The following is a 20,764-nucleotide window of genomic DNA, read 5'->3' as shown; positions in this document are numbered from 1 at the left end:
CTTTTCAAACAGTTTTTACACTAAAATGTCATTATCATAATTTTCACAATTTCACAGTATTATTCCAACCTCATACTGTGGAAATATATATAAAAGCGGGGAAAAGGTGTTTTGTCTGCACTGGACATTAAAAAATTATCCTGTATTTGCTTGTCCTGCCACATATACATCAGGCCTACTATGACTTGACTAACGCCTCAATCACACCGACAGCATCATTGCATTTTGGTTACACCAGAAGTACATTCAATTCCAAGTAACGCTGCGTTTGCCTTGCAGAGGCATTTGCAGTGCGTTCTGTGTGGTGCATACGTTGGACTTATCAAACGTGTGCGTCAAACTGTATGCGTAGACGGCTTAACAGAAATGGTAGCAGAAGGTGAGGGTTGTACTTTTGTTGCACACATATCCAAATTATGACACTATTGGTGGGATCAAGGCATAATAGTTACAGGTGTTGGTTGAAAAGCACATTGGCCAGAGAGTCGGAAAGGAATTGTCCCTTACAGATTGTGGTCTTTCAAAATGTCCTCACAGCCCCCCCCCCCCTCTTTTCCCTTTAAGGCTTTTCGATCTGTGTGTTTTAACTTGATTTAACTCTGAGATTGTAGTCAGATGATACCTCAAGTGCCTCTTTTATCCACACACAGAAACCTTTGTCAACGTCTTGGTGATACACTCCCTCTTACTATGCTCACATGAGAAGCATCACGCTAGGAAAGAAGGGCCTGTTCATTTGAAATGAATAGATTGTTTTATATCCAAATGAATAAGACGTAATTCGGAATGAAACATTTTCCATGTTCAAAATGGCATCATCATTTATTTTTTTTGTAGATAGAGAAAGCTACTAGGCCTAGGGTGTAGAAAAATGAGGCAGTGCACAAGTGAATCTTTTATTTTACTGGAGTTCTTCTACAAGATATTAGTGGAGCAAATGAAATAGCAAGTGAAGACACACCATGACCCTCAGATATGTAAAACATTTTAATGGGTCAGAGAAGCTGAACAAAAATATTTGAGTGGATTTTTATGTTTTATGGTCGGAGAAATAAAATGCAGTCTGATACATAAATGTTGAAGGACACCATTTAGTCCAGAGAGGGTCATATTAAAACACATACAATGAAAGACTGTAAAAAATGATGAAACATTACACACCTGCCTGATCGACTTAAAAGCTCTTTAATAAGATACTTGCCTACTTATTTGATGTCTTTTCAGTATAGTTTTATGCCCTCTGTATTTGTTTAAAAAAAACAACATGTCAAAATAATTTAGAAATAAGGAGTATTAAATGCAGTGCAAGTTCAGTGCTGTATGTCAATCCTCTCTCTCCACACTGCAACCTAGAACTGCATCATCAATATCACATTAAAGAGTACATGTCTTCCCAATGACCTCTCAAAATGTCTATAGCAATTGATATATTCATATAGTGTATCATATGTACTGTATGTACATTATATACATGGACAATAAATTGTACACAAGAAGTAGGGTGTCTATAATAACATCAGTTCTTATTACAAAGGCCGGGTCTTGTATGGCTTTGTATAATGTACATAACACTAAAAGACGTTGCTGTCGGCTGGACGTCCTACTACTTGCTAAGCAGCGTTTTGAGGGAGCGGGTGAGTGCGTTGGCGATGGCTGACATGGTGCTGGAGTGGCGGACCAGGGCATTGACGCTGTGGTCGCTGGGCGCTCCGATGGACGCTGCCTCGGCTGCGCGCAGCAGGCAGATGTAGTTCATGACCAGCTCGTCCACCTTGGCCACCACTTCCCTCTGCTGTTGGGCAGCGGATGCCCTCAGGCCCCTCACCAGGCACATGCAGGCCTCAGACAGGCAGCACAGCACCTGGAAACTGCAGGTGATGGCCAGCAGCATCTCCTCTGGGCTGCCGTGGGCCTGGGCCATCCTGCGACATGCCCGCCCCAGCTCTTTAGACTCGATGGACAGCAGCTGCTTGTATTGGGACAGGTCGGCTGTGATCTGTGGTACCTGGCCGCTGCGGTCCCCCCTGCCTACGCTTGAGCGCACTAGGGCGATGAGCTCGCTGGCGTCGCGGCGTACATCCGAGAAGCCAACGGGGAAGATGTACATGCGGTCTTTGAGCGTGTTAATGCGCGACAGCCGGTCGCTGAAGCTCATGTTGGTTAGGACCTCGCTGTAGAGCTGGTCGCCTGCTGCGTCCGTGGCCAGGCCGTAGATAGACGCTGCTTCCTCCATTTCCCTGCCATGGCAGCGCCTGGAACTCTCGCCCCTCTCGCCCCTCTCGCCCATCTCACCCCCCTCTACCTCATCCTCCTCTGCCTGGCTCTTCCTCTTGAAGAAGCAGTAGCTGAAGGGACCGTGGCACCTCCAGGGGCTGCTCGAGTCCATCTTCTGCGAGCCCTTCATGTGCTTGGCGTCCTTCTGCAGGGGAAACATCACTGAGGCCCTCCGGCTGTCTCTGCCCCCAGCCGACCAGCACGTGGACGCTACTGAGCCCTGCGAGTAGCTCTTCGACAGCCTCTTCCTCGTGGGTCTCCTCTGTAGTTTGGGGTCAACTGGTCCTTGCTGGCACTTGGTTCTGCCTTGGTCGAAGAGCACCTCCACACTCCCGGAGCCCGCAGTTACATTACTGGTGCTCCGTCTGAGCTCCCTGCCCCGCTGCAGGCTATTGATGCTGGGCTCCCTGCCCAGGTGGAGGCTGTTGGTGCTGGGCTCCCTGTCCCGCTGCAGGCTGTTGGTGCTGAGCTCTCTGCCCAGGTGGAGGCTGTTTATGCTGGGGTCCCTGCCCAGGTGGAGGCTGTTGATGCTGGGCTCCCTGTCCCGCTGCAGGCTGTTGGTGCTGGGTTCCCTGCCCAAGTGGAGGCTGTTCATACTGGAGTCCCTGCCCCTCTGGAGGCTGTTCATATTGGGCTCGCACTGGTGGTGGAGGCTGGCTGTGACTGACTGGATGTGGTTTTGTCTGTATGTGACAGTGGACTGCTTTGGCACAGTGGAGTTGTGGGTGCTCATGTTGGCTGGTAGGGGAGGTGGAGGAGGTGGTGGAGGAGGAGGGGGCGGAGCCGTGGCACAGGCTCTGGCCTGCTTAGTGAAAGCTGATGGGTGATCTCCTGCTTCCGCTCCCAGTGACGTCCCCAGCTGCTCTGTGCGAGCTACACTAGGGGCAGTAGAAAAACAGAGATAATCATTAGGAGTCTGTCGGATGGCATGCTTTGTCCTGCAGTCAGATCTGAGCCAGTCCTCTGGGCCACAGATGCTGGCACCGCTTTGGGACATCACACTCCGCACCCTGGAGGGGGGCCTGTGGACCATGCCCCCACCCCCACCCCCTCCATGGATGTTGTCCCTGAGGGACAGGAACCGCTCGACCTCAGGGTCGATGGCGCCCCTCTCTAACTCACTCTCGAGGCCCGAAAAGGAGCTCCTCCTCTCTGTGCCACTGGGCCTTACTTCAACATTGTCAGCGGGTCTCTGAGCATGCAAGTCAGGATTGCTCTTCAACTTAGCGGGCAGGGTGGCGGAGTGATAGGGCCGGGGGCCTTTGTCACCCCGTGAGGTGACTGCATTGGGGTTCACTAGACTCGGGCTGAGGAAGGGTGACGAGGACGAGGGGGGCATGCAGGGATAGCGGTGAATGGTGTTCCCTTTACTCCTAACCATCTCTATCAGTTGGGGATTACTGGTAATATATCTCCTAGTGTCCTTCCTGACTCCCCCTCCCAGGCCTGCACTATGCAACCTGCCTCCCTGGTGCATCTGGCTCACTGTCAGGTAGTTAATGAGCTGCCTATAGGACTCGTTCCCCTCCTTGAGGTTAGCACCCCTTACACAGGCTGTCTTGGCATGCAGATCATTTGGAAGGTTACTCCTTTTAGCTATACTACCTGTGGTTTCTTTCATCTTGGCCGACCGGAGGGAACCATCTCTGCTGGTGTCTGACCCAGGAGGGTGTATGTTGGGCAGCATCTTCCGCAGGAGTGTGGGGTCTGCTTGAGGGTGGAGGTCCCTGCCCACAGGGATCTGGCCCGGGGTGCCATGGGGAGCCTTGTCCTCATAGGTGAAAACCCTGAGGGACGTGGAAGATTCGGAGAGCGGGTGGTGGTTGCCGTCGGGGGCACAGAGGGGCGAATCCGTTGGGGTGCCACAGGCGCTGCTCCCCGTGCTGCAGCCCGCGTCCAGTGATGAGCACTGGGAGCCCTGCAGGGAGTTGTGAGCCTCGCTCTGAAGGGACGAGATCCGTTTGGCTAGGTGGTACTCACACAGCCGGGCAACCCCTTGCCTCACTTGCTGCCGCTGCTCCACTGGGGCATCTCCCTGTCCACCGGGGGGGTCCCGGGGCTTCTTGGTAGGGGAGGAGGGGAAGGGACCTGCCGCTCCCCCCAGGTACTCTTCCTCCTGGCCGCCCATCGCCCCAGTGTCCCCCACTGCAGCCTCCCCTGGTTCCTCCTCAGGCTCTGTCCGTTCAGGGTGTGGGGGAGGGGGGCGCGGCAGCCTGCGGTGACTCCTTGGCAGGCTGTTCACCGCCAGGTTCTCCGCCATGATGGAGATGGAATTCTCTGGTAGAGGAAGAGGCGGCCTTCTCTGCAGCCTCTCGCAGAACGAGGTACGCTCCACATCCAGCTGGCTCCCCCTGTGGCCGTCTCTGGTACTGAACGTGTTGAACTTCCCGTTGGTGTCGGCCAACTTTTTTAGCCGTTTCCCTCCAACAACCACGGAGTTGGGTCGCTTGCTGAAGCCTGAGGAGAGGTTAGTCAGAAAATCAGTGGTTTCTGGATCCAGCTCTATGTCATCTGGATGGAGGGTCTGTTTAGGGAGCGCGGTGGACGACGGCGGCCCGCCGTCTCGATGGTGGGAGGGGCTGTGGGCTTTCTTTTGGGTGGCCACTCTGGGCGAGATGGGGAAGTCTGTCTTTTCCTCCGTCAAAGGCTGGTAGCCTTCGGAGGTGGCGATAAGGAGGCGCCTGTGGTTCTCGTGGATGAGTTTGTGGGCGGCGGCCTGCTCCATGGTCTCGGTCATCTCTGAGGAGTTGGTCTCATTGCCTGAGTCAGAGGAAGACTCAGGACTGAAAGCTCGAGACATTTGCACACCTATGTGAGCCAGGGAGAAAAAATATATAATTTGAGCTTCTTTCAACAATTCTATTATATCACTTTTAACAAAGTTCAACATATAGTTTGAAGAAATCCTCATTTGGGCCAGGTCTGATCACAAAGCACAACAGTGAACACTGAAAAAACAAAACTAGAGCAAGGCCATGACACTGTGTGCACAACAGCTGTAAACTATAAGTGGTGTTGGTAGTAGTAAAGACCTGGGTTACTGTTGGGCTGTGGTCGCTGTGGGCGTGGTGGGTGTGGCCTCTCCTCGGACACGGTCAGGGCTTCCAGTGCCTGCAGGGTTGTTACCATGGCATCCTCCAGCCTCCTTTCCCTGCCGCTCCCCTCACCATGCGACCCCGTGGGGACAGCGTCGATCAGCGACACGGGCATGTCATTGTTGCCGGCAGTGGCCAAAGGGCGACTCTCGGGACTCTCCTCATCAGAACTGTCTCTGAACCCCGGGGGCGGAGCGGCAATGGCGAGATTTAGCGAATGGAGGACACCGTCGGTATCATCATCGTCATCATCGCCCCCCTCGGGGGGAGGAAGTGAGGTCAGGTCGATGATGTCATCGCTGGAGCCCGAGAGGGTGAGGATCGTGGCTTTGCTCGCCGACGTCGTGCCGCCCCCTCCACCCTCCCCCCCTCCTGTCCCTGTAGAGTCTTCCTCACAGCTGGCGTCGTCCTCATCCTCGGCGTCGTCCGTGGTGTCTGCATAACAAAGGTCCCTTAGCAGCGGTTCCTCCACCAGCTCCTCGCCGATGTTGCTGTAGACCACATGCGGCATGCCGTCGGCGAATTGGAAGGGCGCGGGTACCTGGGTCCTAAAGTCCCCTGGGTTGTTGACGTTGTTGTGCAAGTAGGCTATGGGCCTGTGCTCGGGCACCTCGGGACTCTCATCCATCAGGCGCTCGTAGCCAAAGTTCTGGGGGTTAACAGTGTTCAAAGGGGGGTCTCCGAAGATGAAGGAGACCTTGGCGCTCCGGGGGGAGTCTTGGGGTTTGTTTCTGGCAGGGGGGAGAGGTGGGGGCTGGGGACTCCTCCGCCCCTCCGACGGCCTCTCGTTCTGCTGCAGGGTTAGGGTATGGTGTTGGGGCTCGGGGATGTAGGGAGAGATGTTGTTCTCTCTCCCTCCATTGTTAGAGAAGTCCATGTCACTGCTGTAACGCTCGTCCTGGCCGGCAGCATTGGGGTCCTCACAGTTGTCTAACGAAGTGCTGTACGGCCACTCCAGAAGATTGTCCTGATCTGTTGTTTAATAGAGGAACTCAATTCAACAATTTGACACAATACTGGAAATAATAGACATGTATACAGAAGCACACACACACACACACACACACACACACACACACACACACACACACACACACACACACACACACACACACACACACACACACACACACACACACACACACCGCATAGTACTAGGTTGACCAACCCATTTCTTCAGCGATGCTGTTGCAGTGGGCCATGTTGAAGATAGATCTCCTAGAGTCCACTAGGAGTCGATAGTACCCTGCTGTCAGACACGCCAGGTTCATAGCATCACTAGACTCCATTATCAACGTGATGGGCTACAGATCAAGCATAAAGAAATAAAAACATTACAGAACACAAGGATATGGTCTTGCAAGAATAGTATTTATGTACAAACTGGTTTTTCTACTTATTAGCCTGTTAATATTGACCAGGGCACGATGCCTTATGGGTATCTGTAGATTTTTAGGGAAAGGGGATACCTTGTCAGTTGTGCAACTGAATGCATTCAATCGAAATGTTTCTTCCACATTTAAACCAACTCCTCTGAATCAGAGATGTTCGGGGGGCTGCCTTAATCAACGTCATCGGTGCCCAGTTGTTGTTGGGGGTTAACTGCCTTGCTCAAGGGCAGAACGGCAGATTTTACCACCTTGCCGGTTCGGGATTCGAACGAGCGACCTTTCGGTTACTGGTCCAATGCTATTAATTGCTAGTCTACCTGCCGCCCAAGCCTCAAGCCACCCACTTAACAGTGCCAACTCGACACGTCAGGCCCCACTCCTTACCCTGACATCCATGACGTGTAGCTCCACGCGGACGTTAATATCATCCTCTGTGAGGATCTCGATGCGGTTCACGTGGCTGAAGTCTGCCAGCAGGGCCATCAGGTTGGTCTTGGCGTTGATCACGTGACTGATGCCGTACCTGGGCCCCACTAGCAAGGTCACCTCTGTCTGCTTCTCCCCTTGCTGTGAGTGTGTGTGTTGGGGGTGAGGGTGTGTGTGTGTGTTGGGGTTGAAGAGGGGTGTGTATGTGTGTGTGTGTGTTGGAGTTGAATAGGGGTGTGTATATGTATTTGTGTGAGTGAGTGAGTGTATAAAAGAGAGAAGGCAGGATATGGATTTGGAACAATATCTATGTGGATACAGATTGGTTTTCTATTTGACCAATGGCTGAAATAGGGAAAGCTACAACTAGTGGTCTTACCAAAAGTATGGATTTGAACACTCTCCCTCCATACAACCTCAGCTCACTGAGATACTTCAAGTAGTGCACTTTAGCCTGCAATGCAGTCAACTGCAGAAAAAAAAGACAGAGGAAAACATCTCGAGGTTAACAAAAATACACTATCGGTTTATGACAAATGACATCATAACTGATGATTGAAGTAAAAAAAAGAAAGCAAACAGACAGCTACACTCCTCTAGAGGGCAGCTCTGCTAAACACATGAGAGAGAGAGACAGAGAGAGGGAGAGAGACAGAGAGAGAGAGAGAGAGAGAGAGACAGAGAGAGAGAGAGAGAGAGAGAGAGAGAGAGAGAGAGAGAGAGAGAGAGAGAGAGAGAGAGAGAGAGAGAGAGAGAGAGAGAGACAGAGAGAGAGAGAGAGAGAGAGAGAGAGAGAGAGAGAGAGAGAGAGAGGGAGAGAGACAGAGAGAGAGAGAGAGAGAGAGAGAGGGAGAGAGACAGAGAGAGAGAGACAGAGAGAGAGAGACAGAGAGAGAGACAGAGAGAGAGAGAGAGAGGGGAGAGAGACAGAGAGAGAGAGAGACAGAGAGAGAGAGAGAGAGAGACAGACAGAGAGAGAGAGAGACAGAGAGAGGGAGAGAGAGAGGGAGAGAGACAGAGAGAGAGAGAGAGAGAGAGAGAGAGGGAGAGAGACAGAGAGAGAGAGACAGAGAGAGAGAGAGAGACAGACAGAGAGAGAGAGAGAGACAGAGAGAGAGAGACAGAGAGAGAGAGAGAGAGAGAGAGAGAGAGAGAGAGAGAGAGAGAGAGAGAGAGAGAGAGAGAGAGAGAGAGAGAGAGAGAGAGAGAGAGAGAGAGAGAGAGAGAGAGAGAGAGAGAGAGAGAGAGGGAGAGGGAGAGGGAGAGAGAGATAGAGAGCTGTGACGATGGAATCCGTACTGTACCTTTTTCCCGGAGGCACTAGGTTCTGATTGGTTTTGAGGATGTGCGTCAGTGCTTTCTTGATGTTCTTCTCCTTCATGCTGGTCATCACTGCTGGTGGGATGAAAAGTGCCAGACCCCACTCCTTCCTGGAAATTAAGAAGGCATTTGATATTCTAGGGCGTGGAAATAATGCAAATTAGTGTTCACCTTTTTATCAATGATTATTATGCACCTGTACAAAGACTCCTTTTGAGCTCCGTCGCCCATGTTTCAGTGGAAAACAACAACAGCAGTAAGGAGCTGGACTTACTGGATGTATTTGAGTGAGACCTTCTGCAGCTGTCTGGTCGTCATAGTGAGGACGTACATCTGCAGAGCGGCCAATCGTAGCGCGGCGTCGTACTTCAGCTCCGAGCCAAAGCGCTCCAGAACCACATCGTTACAGCTCTACGGAAGACCAGGAGGGACAGTTAGAACCCGTGGACGACTCAAAGCCATTCAAAATAGACACATTTTGTTCTATTTACAAGTAGAGGAAGGCCAAGCTAGAAACCAACATTGTTGTCATTAACATAGAAGCAATATTGCTTTGAATAGTCAATCCTAAGAGAATAGCAAATATTCTGAAGTTCTGAATGAGCCTCAAACCTTGGACAACCAACCAATTTTGGATGGGAAACTTGAACTTGATATGCATTGATCAAAAGGCCATTATTGACATGCTTTGGTCTCAATGCTTGTTCGACAAGTTTACCCGAGAACACAGGAATGCGGTCTTGTGTTATGCTCCACTATGATTGGGCCAGGTCTCCTGTGGTGCTCTCACCTGAACATAGAGGTATTCAAATGCCACGGCATCCCGTCTGAGCAGATCCACCGGGTCCTTGGGGACGAAGCTGATTCTGAAGAAACATTTCATCTTATCGGACCCCGGCCTCTGTGTCACCTGAAACGAAAAAGAGGACGAGAGAATGTGAGAAAAGGAGGGGGGAAAGTGTGCAAGAGAAAATGTTCAAGTGTTTTACTGCGCCGTAAATGTGCACATCGAAACGGAAAACATCAAATGCAAGGTCCCTCAAGGTGCTAGGCATGATGTCAAACTTCATCAAATGGTCAGGTAAATTCATTCCTAAGGACATAATGGGATGGTAAGGTCTGTGCTAAGGACAGGGTGAGTCATTGTTGCAAATACAAGTCAGGCAAATTTACATCCATTGGACAGGTTCTTGGCCTCTGTCAAGGGACAGGAATTCATTAAGACACGCAGAGGGAGATATATTGTACGTGCTACACTGGTCAGTAGTTTGCCCTCGTTCCCTAATTCCTTCACAGTTACACTCTTAGAAAAAAAGGGTTCCAAAAGGGTGCTTCGTCTGGCCCCATAGGAAAACCCTTATTGGTTCCAGGTAGAACCTTTTTGGGGTCCATGTAGGAGCCAAAGGGTTCTACATGGAACCCAAAAGGGTTCTACATGGAACCCAAAAGGGTTCTTCAAAGGGTTATCCTATGGGGATGGCCCGAAGAGCCCTTTTTAAGTTCTAGATAGCACCTTTTTTTCCTCCAAAGAATGTACCGTCTTGAGCATTGAGTTTACAGATTTCAGCCCCTTACAAAAATCATAACAAAACCTATTACATAACTCTTTTCATCCTTGAAAAGAATCAGAATTTGTTATTCATCGGTTATTTCTATTATTGATTATCATCACAGGGCTGTCTATGCGAGATGAGGGTGATGCATATTATAATATCCTCACTATGATCGCAGTACACTTTCATTAAAACATTGAAAGCAGAGGCGCCCTGCTGTGCCAGACTTGATAAATCATGCTGTGTTCTTGAGTCGCTCTATGAATACTGAGCAGGAAATGTTTGTGTGCGTCCCAAATGGCACCCTATTCCCTAGGTCACCACTTTTGACCAGCGCTCTATGGGATGCTCTATGGGCCCTGGTCAAAAGTATAACGGGAATAGGGTGCCATTCGAGATGTGTACTTTGTCTCAGCTAGAAGCTTGGAGTGTGATTGTGGTGTAGTGCTGGAATAGAATTGCCTCTTATCTATAGGATACTAAGTGAAGAGGTCGAGGTGGGAGTGCTTTAAGGAAGCAGAATGGGATCACTAGGGTGACTCTGGGCTAGCAACATATGAATGACTTTCATTCTCTCTGGGATGTTGATAACCTGGACCTGTAGCTAGAGAGCTCCATACTGAGACCTATCCTCCTGATATGGCCAAGGGGTGTCTAAGTTCAGTTACATGTATGATTCTCTTTCTTCCACTCTTTTTCAAATGATTAAAGGACTTTATAAATTGATTGATCTCTGTCATGAATTGCCCAGGTATACTTTACGTAAGAGGTCGCTTGACCTCAATGGGACTTCCTGGATAAATAAAGGTCAAACCAATGACTTCGCGTTAGCATGCCCACAGTAATTCCTACCCGAGTTAGCATCTCCTGCTCATGCAAGAGTAGCAGCTTGCTGCCCGAGCCCTCCGTCCGCTGCTCCAGCATCAGGGAGAAGTGCTCAATGCACTTGATGGACAGCTTCTCTTGTAGGGTCATGATAACATCCTATCACACCATAAACAAAGGTAAATTTCAATGTCAAAATACCAAATGATAAAACAAATAAACAAGACTATCTTTTATTTGTATCCTTGTTTTCTGCCACCGTGTAGCTGAGATGGATAGAATGCAATTGCATTTCAAGTCAAGGTTGAGTCCCCACGCCATATTCCATTCATTTCCTCCCATTTCGCCACAGTAATTATGGAAACAGGGCCACTCTAACCCCCCCCCCCCCCCCCCCCCAAAGTGTCACGCACACCTTGATGGATGTGCTGCAGTCGAACCGAAACGACTTGGTCTGCCCGTTCTCCAGGTACACCTTCAGAACCTTCTGCATGAAGAGGAGGGAGTTGTCCTTCACTGTGTTCTAGGTGGAAAGGAGACAGAATAATGACACACAAGGCATACAGTAGCCTACATGAAGAGGACAGAGTTGTCCTTCGCTGTGTTCTAGGTGGAAAGGAGACACAGAAGAATGACACACAAGGCATACAGTAGCCTACATGAAGAGGACAGAGTTGTCCTTCACTGTGTTCTGGGTGGAAAGGAGACACAGAAGAATGACACACAAGGCATACAGTAGCCCACATGAAGAGGACAGAGTTGTCCTTCGCTGTGTTCTAGGTGGAAAGGAGACAGAAGAATGACACACAAGGCATACAGTAGCCCACATGAAGAGGACAGAGTTGTCCTTCGCTTCGTTCTAGGTGGAAGCAGGACATAAAAGACCTCCAGTATAAATGAATGACCTTATATTTCTTGCTAGCATTGTTGACCTGTCTGGATGTACACCGATAAACAAGTGTATACCAACACAAAAACTATTCAGACCCTTTGACTTCTTCCACATTTTGTTACAGACTTATTCTAAAATTGATTAAATTGTTTTTTTCACCCTCATCCAGCTACACACAATACCCCATCATGACAAAGCAAAGAAATGTTAGCAAATGTATTAAAATTGAAAACGGAAATATCACATTTACATAAGTATTCAGACCCTTTACTCGGTACTTTGTTGAAGCACCTTTGGCAGCTATTACAGCCTCAAGTCTTCTTGGGTATGATGCTACAGTCTTGGCACACCTGTATTGGAGAGTTTCTCCCATTCTTCTCTGCAGAACCTCTCAAGCTCTGTCAGGTTGAATGGGGAGCGTCGCTGGACAGCTATTTTCAGTTCTCTCCAGAAATGTTAGATCGGGCTCAATTCTAGGCTCTGGCTGGGCACACTCAAGGATATTCCGAGACTTATCCCGAAGCCACTCCTGCGTTGTCTTAGCTGTGTTCTTAGAGTTGTTGTTCTGTTGGAAGGTGAACCTTAGCCCCAGTCTGAGGTCCTGAGCGCTCTGGAGCTTGTTTTCATCAAGGATCTCTCTGTACTTTGCTCCATTCATCTTTCCCCTTGATCCTGACTAGTTTCCTAATCCCTGCCGCTGAAAAAAATCCCCACAGCATGATGCTAACCAGCATACTTGTCACGTATTCTCCCTCTCCGGCCTCTAGGTCATCAGGCTGCTGATTATCCCGCACACCTGTCACCATCATCTCGTGCACCTGCTCCTCATGACACTCACCTGGACTCCATCACCTCCTTGATTATCTTCCCTATATCTGTCACTCCTCTTGATTCTTTCCTCAGGTGTTACTGACTCTGTTTTCATGTCGGTGCGTTGTGTGTGTTACGTGTTCATTGTTTATTTTATTTATTAAAACACTCACTCCCTGAACTTGCTTCCCAACTCTCAGCGCACTCGTTACAATATTTCATCGCAGGGATGGCGCCAGGTTTCCTCTAGACGTGACGCTTGGCATTCAGGCCAAATAATTCAATCTTGGTTTCATCAGACCAGAGAATCTTGTTTCTCATGGTCTGAGACTCTTTAGGTGCCTTTTGGCAAACTCCAACTAGGCTGTCATGTGCCTTTTAGTGAGGAGTGGCATCCGTCTGGCCACTCTACCATAAAGGCCTGATTGGTGGAGTGCTGCAGACATAGTTGTCCTTCTGGAAGGTTCCCCCATCTCCACAGAGGAAATCTGAAGCTCTGTCAGTGACCATCGGGTTTTTGGTCACCTCCCTGACCAAGGCCCTTCTCCCCCGATTGCTCAGTTTGGCGGGGCAGCCAGCTCTAGGAAGAGTCTTGGTGGTTCCAAAGTTCTTCCATTTATGAATGTTGGAGGCCACTGTGTTCTTGGGGACCTTCAATGCTGCAGAATTGTTTTGGTACCCTTCCCCAGATCTGTTCCTCGACATAATCCTGTCTCAGAGCTCTATGGACAATTCCTTCGACCTCGTGGCTTTTTGCTCAGACATGCACTGTCAGCTATGGGACCTTATATAGGTGTGTGCCTTTCCAAATCATGTCCAGTCAATTGAATTTACCACAGGTGGACTTCAATCAAGTTGCAGAACCATCTCAAGGATGATCAATGGAACCAGGATGCACCTGGGCTCAATTTCGAGTCTCATAGCAAAGGGTCTGAATACTTATGTAAATAAGGTATTTCTGTTTTTTATGAAAAAGTCTAAAAACATATCTTCGCATTGTATGGAGTATTGGGTTTAGATTGATGAGGAAAATGTTTTCTTTAATCCATTTTACAATTAGGCTGTAACATAACAAAATGTGGAAAAAGTCAAGAGGTCTGAATACCAATATCCATACTAGCACACCATTTAGAATGCATCCCCAATACATTGTTTTATTTGAAGTGATATGCTGGTGTGGATATTAGAACAGAGTCTTACTTGTACAAAAAACCCAAAGTAGATATAATTAATGTGAAGCAAATATACACAAATCACTTTTGACAGTTCAATTGGTGGTCAAAGGTCAAATGGATAAATTCAACGGTCAACCATGTGACGGGAGGAGAACTTACCGGAACCTGACCGTTAATGATGACCTCTTCTGCGAAGCGCACTTTGACCGGATTGGACTTGAGCTTGGCTTTTTTGGCTGCACTGATGAACGCTGATTTGGGCGACTGAGAACAGAGAGGTTGAGCACGGAGGTCAGGATGAAACCAAACCCCGTGTCGGGTGTGCAGCAATGTTACATCCTGTTATTATAACCAACAGTTCTAAAACATAAAGATACTCACAGGGTACGGCTGGACAACAGTCAACATAATGGACTCCTTACAGTTTCTGGAGGGAGAAAAGCACATCTAATTGACTGATAGTTACAGTGAATGACTTAAATTTAATGTCAACGTAAACAGGAAACCAATGATTTCCAATCCAATGTAATGAACTAAGGGACACGCAGGCGCACAGAGGCACAGACGCACAGACGCACACACACACACACACACACACACACACACACACACACACACACACACACACACACACACACACACACACACACACACACACACACACACACACACACACACACACACACACACACACACACACACACACACACACACAATATTCTGGTATGAGATGTTATTAAAATGTTCACGTCTCCACAAACAAACAGGCAAGAACACAGCCTCACTTCAGACCATTTCATAAGAAATGTCATATGTCTGCTACATAATTGTAAATATAATGATATAATGTAAATACAATTACCCAAAGCCTTTGGCAGATTTGTTCAGTAATAATAGGATAGGAATACGTGAGAGATGCCCAATCAAGTAATGCAGTCACTAAAATGCAACGTTCGCTTTTCAGAGTTGAACACATAAACGACCGAAAGCCTTTTGAGAAAGTCTGGTCATCCCTCAGAAATACAACAACTGGCATCCGTCTTTACGCTCGACACAAGACACATTTCTGAGAGCCTAATCACAAAATAAAAACTGGACAGGCCTGGATGTGTCGTGGAAATTACAGCCGTCAACTCACCAAATACTTTGTAACGTCTTGACTTTGTTAAGGTGACAGAAATAGCTGGTCATGAAATTATTTTCTTAAAGCAAAAAGTACCTGAAAAGTCTGGTGCCTGAAGGGCCACGGGAGATGATAGCTGTTGGCACAACTGGACATAGTTACCCATGCTGAATACCCTAGATAAACAGAGACAATAAGTCAGACAGGGTTACCTGACGAGGTCGATGACTCGTTCCCTGGGCGCTGAGCTGACTGCCTCGTCGTTGATCATGATGATCTCATCTCCTGGGATCAGCTTTCCCTCCGAGGGACCTCCTGCAAACATACACACACACATGCACAAAACGCACACATGCACATGAATGCACAGACACACAAACACACACAGATTGTCAGCGATCTGTACATACATTTGTCGTAAACACTGCCGATACACTGAGACGTTTGGACTCCATGTTCACGTTTTCTTGGGTTCAAATCTGCTTTCAAACATCAGCGCTGCCCGCTAATACCAAAGAAAACTCATGACTTTTTTCTCAAAAGCTCCTGTTCCATCAATTCCCAGGTGTGACACACAGTCTCGGTGTCCCAATCTCTCCTGTGGAGATTATGAGCTTCTCAGCCGGCGCTGGCAATTGAATCTCTCTCCTTGTGTTGTAGAGGCACAAGACAGATGAAGATGGGCCGTTGTTCCCGATGCCTGCACCGATCCTGAAACCGCTAATTATTTTCCACATGCCACAGGAAAGCCTGTTTCCCATGATAGTGGAGCGCTGAATAAATGGATTGACGGATGACACTGGCTGAGGAGAGGAGACGTGGGGAGAGAGAGCGTAGGGGGCTTCAGAAACTCTCCAAACATCTGAATAGAATAGAGAGGAGCTGAGAGAGAGTCCCTCGGCCTCACCTAGTCATAGAATGCCAACTGTTTTGTGGTCTCGGTCTGTAGTCACACTAAGCATCGGATGAGCGACGCTCATAACGTCAACTGATAATGTTTGATGTGTCATATTCTTTCAGTAGATCATTGGGATGAAATGAAAACAGCATGGAAATACCTAAATGATCGATTGTCCAACATCCTTCATGTAACCCATCAGCGATTGGTGTTTCTCACCGACTAATAATCACTATATTTAACTAAAATTGTAATATGGGAAAAAAAAGAATTAGATTGTTGTCATTGCATGTCCAATTGCATTGTGCTATTGTAATTAACAGTGAAAAGCCACCACTACAGCACTCTGTTTCAGTGAGCTCATATACAGCAGAGTGGAGATTCAGTTCAAGAGGTAATTGTTATGTCAAGAATTCATAATTGCTTAGAGGCTGCTATAGGCAAGATACAATCCATGGCCGTGGCTGCCTCATGCATTTATTTAGTCAGGCAGATAGGCGACATCACACCAGGGCCGAAAGTCTCATGAAAATGAACACGACCCTCATATTCCTTAATAATACTCCACCATGACACTAGTGGTTATTGAATTGTATTGTTGATCAAACAGTGATTATTGATATACCCCCTAGGCTGATAGAGATGTGACGAGCTTGGGGCCGAGAACCACCGCTAACAAGTGCTAAGCGCGAAAAGCCCTATGGCATCAATGTCATACTGCAAACGTGTGACAACGAGTGAACTGCTCTTATTAACCAAAATACAGACAAGGAAGTGGTACTGACCTTTGAAAGGTCGGTGGGAAAGACAGAATTAACCCAAGTATGTAAAGGTATCCGTTACACATACACCACAATGTTATTTGGCTTCACTAAAATGTCTTTGAACACTTTGTGCCAATATCATGTTCAGTAGATTTCTGAACTTCATGTAGGGACATGTCTGGACATAATCCCAGGAAACAGCTACGGCCCTGTTCTGACATGAGTGTCATGTATATTGATATAGCTTTAAATTCCAGCTCTTCAGGCGAGTTCGGTCAGTGATTATCATGGGAGATGTAGGCGGAGGGATATACCAGGAGGGGTCATGGGAGACGTAGGCAGTTGGTGGGACATTGATGCATACCAGGCGTGACGGAGCGGACCACCACCGGTTTTTCGCTTCCGGCCACGAAGCCGAACCCCAGGACGGGGTCCCGTCTCATCTCCACCAGCCGGGGGGCAGGGGGCACCTGCTGCACCCCATCCAGACGGTGCACCTCCTCCAGGGAGCTGCTCTGGGACACGTGGCTGAGAGGAAACAGGAACAGGCAACGCATCATCAGAGACAGACTCAAAAGAGCAGCCTCTCAGTCCTAACTGATCCAACAGGAAACTAAGGACATAGGACTGTCTTGACTAGAACAGTGTTTTCCCTACTATTGGGTAGGCCTCACACCGAACTCTTTTGTTCCCTGCCTAAAAAAAATGGCTCCAGTCCCACAATTGACAGAAACCAGCGAGAGAGCCGTGGGATCAGTTTGGAATTGGGCCCCAGAATGATTCTGTTATTATCTCCAGTAATTATTATTTTTTATTTGACCTTTATTTACACAGGTAAGTCAATTAAGAACACACTCTTATTTACAATTACGACCTGATTCATAAAACCAATCAGCAGTCTGGCACCCTGTATCAGGGTGGGGTCAACATTCTACAAATAGACACTTCCCACGTAGATAACTCGCACATCTAATTTACACTGTGCTAAATAACACTCCTACACCAACTGACACACACACACTCCTACACCAACTGACACACACACACACACACACACACACACACACACACACACACACACACACACACACACACACACACTACATTTGTGCTTCTGATGTACCCACTGCACCATACCCACAGTCCACATCCTCCATGTTCATTGGTTTCTGCCCTCTCTTTACCTATTCCAAATGGTTCTGACCAGGTAATCCATACATGGGTATACCAAGGGCACAGTAAACACTGGAATGTCTCATACTCCCTGTATATCGAAGGATAATATCAATAGTGTGGACTGTCTGGGATTGAGGATTCAGAAGGTTCTGTGTATTATCATTATCCCAAGTGCACAGAGAGGGTGATGTATTTGAAATCCACTCAGTCCTTTATGCCCAATAGGAAGACCCGTCTATTATACTCTGGCCAATCAGAGAAATATATCGCCACAAAGCCAGATATATTGCTCTGAGACCAGCCATATATTATCCTCCTAATACCTGTCTCACATCTCAGATGGTGCAGCTCGCACACACACGTAGGCAGGCAAGCACGTACCTTTGCCATGAAGGAGAACAGCAACATTGACTAAACCTGTAACAGTACGTTATGCTAGGTTAGGTTAGGAGAACAATCTCTTCTGTTTACCTGTCCTCATCCATTTATTTCTCGCGCCTAGAAATCCAATTGTCACGCTCCCTTATCTGCACTACGGTGTCATCTCTGTGAACGTCACCCCATCCTCACTTGGGATCAAAGAAGCCTCCGTGCTAGTGACACGTCTAGAGATAGGAGACAGCACCCTTTCCTTGTTCAGAACTCCTGCGTCACTCAGGGGAGAAAAGGTGTGTTTTATGCGTCCACAGAAGTAGCAAAGGAAATCAGTATTCCGAAAGAATTCAAGACACTGAGGCAGTCTACGTCAGACAGGGATAAAGGGATGGAGGTGGGGGGGGGGGGAAATCAGTATTCCATTGGCATACTGTTGATACAGGACACGGGAGAACTTGACGTGTCTGGAATTTCCAGACAAAATTGGAACGACTGACCTTTAAAAACACCACACTAGTCCTCATAATACTTAGGAAACTCCATTACAGCGTACGCGCTCACTAGCACCTGTCATAACTGACGTTTTGAGTAATCACACTTTGTCACGCCCTGTGAAGCATGTTGGGGGAAATTTGATTAGAGGATCATTTAAAGTATATGTCAGGACTATTAATCAAACAATGTATGTGATCACACTCACTAATTATATTGTAAGGCACACTCACTGCGCAACAGTGTGTCACGTGTTATAATGCGCAAACAAGTGATGAGAATGTTTGAGAATGTTTGAGAATGTTTGCGCATTATAGGTGGGCCGGTGGGGGGGGGGGGGGGGGGGGGGGGGGGGGGGGGGGGGGGGGGGGTTGGGCCTGGACACTGTTGTTGTACACCCCCCTGGGGAAGGATGGTACTTACTTGCTGAAGTAGTCTCGGCCATCCCTGGAAGAGCCCATATCCCAGCCATAGGGGGTTCCCGGCAGGGTGCCCCAGGATCCAGAGGGGGGAGGCCAGCCCGATGATTTGGTCTTGTGGCTGAAGCAGAGCAAAATGAGGTATAAAGGATGACCGTATGGATGTCTTATTCATTTGTGATGTTGCTCTGAGCAGCACCTTTCCCACTGCCTACCCACTACTGGACTATGGGACATTCTTTTTTCATGGTCCTTCGAGTTGGATATCTACATAATTGGCTGCTACGGTCATTACATAGCCGCTGTAGCCAAGTCCTGCCACGAAATTGTGTCAAGAGTGTGAAGGCATGAGACGGTTAGAGAACCCCGAGACGACCGTCGGACGGCTCACTGTAAATGAAATGAATGACGCAATCGAGACGTCAAAGCACAACGGGCTTCAAACTAATGCTAGAGATCCGTGAAATTGGTTTTGTATCAACAGCACTAAAATTGGCATCCTCGCTTGGACAAGCTTTTGCATAGAGTGTGCCTAGAGTCAAAACGTATCATTGCCACTCTCAACCCTTCACAGGGCCAAATCATACAGAACATACAATAGACACCATCTGTTGATTTTTGTTTCACATACAAAAGATTGGCCTCGAGACTAACACTCTCCAGTTGACTTTGAAACCGTGAGGTAGAAATAACATTGTTGTGACAGTGCAACGACAACGCCAAGCCAGGGCACGATGGAACAGGGAGGACATCAATGTCAGGAACACACAGTAGGTGACAAACACCCACAGATTGATGTGTCACAGTGTGTTCGGTCACACTTTAGCCTTCCAGCCTCCACGCTGCATTGATGTCTGCTGTACAATGTGTTAAGGCAACATAACAATAAAGACAAGATCAGAAAACATGTTTTTATCAGTAGCCTTTCTTTACGGACACAAAACCCCAGTGAAAACAATTTAGCGTGGATTTTAAATCAGCTGATACTTAAATAGCCCTCAAAAAATATCACTCTTAAGCCATCAGTGGGACAATATCACCCCCATTATCCCATCATGGGGGTGGGTTTCAGAGAGCCAGCCATGCAGTCAGTCGACATGCTTGTGTCTCAGCGTGTGTCTCATTGTGTTGAAGAGGCTTTTGGTCTAAACTCTAAATCAAACTGCTGTGGCGGATTCAGAGCTGGGGCCTTCATCTCCTAATCCTCCTCATCAGAGCCAAAACAAATCCACCACTGTCTGTGTGTGTGTGTGTGTAATAAGAGGATTTATAGGAAGAGGAGGAGGAGAGGGAGTGTATGAAAAATGCCATTCCACTAGAGATCTGATGTCATAGACTAGCAGGGAGCAGAAGGGGGGAGACTGTTCCTCAAAAACAGTTGATGTACGGAAGGGAAAGGGTATTGATGTGGGAACCCTGTTGTCTCAGTGCAAATACGCTCATTGTTTTTGCAGGAAGGAAAAGTTGTGGGAGGGATTTAAAAAGAGGAGAAGACTATGATAATAAAAGATTCAAATGATCAGTTCAATGATCAACATCATCATCATCATCATCATAAAACAGAGCGGCTGTACTTTGCATGAATAAATAAAGCAACCATTCAACCATGAAGCCTGTAATCAATATGAAACGTGGGCATGTAGCAACACTTTAAGGAAATCGAAAAGCACTTTCCCTTTCAGAGGTAGAATTGGTATTTTCTGAAAAGCTTTTGCTGCAACCCCCCCCCCCCCCCCCCTCCACCCAAAGATAGAAC

At 47.9% G+C, this 20,764-nt stretch overlaps 1 protein-coding gene across 1 annotated transcript; it reads right to left on the bottom strand.

Annotated features, from left to right (window-relative positions):
* Nucleotides 1-872: 872 nt before the first annotated feature.
* Nucleotides 873-19,137, bottom strand: LOC109906785 (FERM and PDZ domain-containing protein 4). The gene is made up of 15 exons (XM_031792484.1): nt 19,013-19,137; nt 16,911-17,074; nt 15,097-15,199; nt 14,143-14,188; nt 13,921-14,025; nt 11,300-11,407; nt 10,912-11,043; nt 9,297-9,416; nt 8,781-8,917; nt 8,472-8,616; nt 7,566-7,655; nt 7,145-7,327; nt 6,538-6,673; nt 5,307-6,341; nt 873-5,082 (listed from the first exon to the last, which is right to left on the bottom strand). Exons 1-15 carry the CDS (start codon nt 19,048-19,050, stop codon nt 1,604-1,606), a joined length of 6,021 nt encoding a protein of 2,006 aa, XP_031648344.1. The 5' UTR covers nt 19,051-19,137; the 3' UTR covers nt 873-1,603.
* Nucleotides 19,138-20,764: the final 1,627 nt, after the last annotated feature.

The sequence above is a fragment of the Oncorhynchus kisutch genome, linkage group LG16 (genome assembly GCF_002021735.2).
Source record: "Oncorhynchus kisutch isolate 150728-3 linkage group LG16, Okis_V2, whole genome shotgun sequence".
Classification (NCBI taxonomy): Eukaryota; Metazoa; Chordata; class Actinopteri; order Salmoniformes; family Salmonidae; genus Oncorhynchus; species Oncorhynchus kisutch.
The sequence above is the reverse complement of the archived record's forward strand: the minus strand, read 5'-3'. Positions and strand labels throughout refer to the sequence as shown.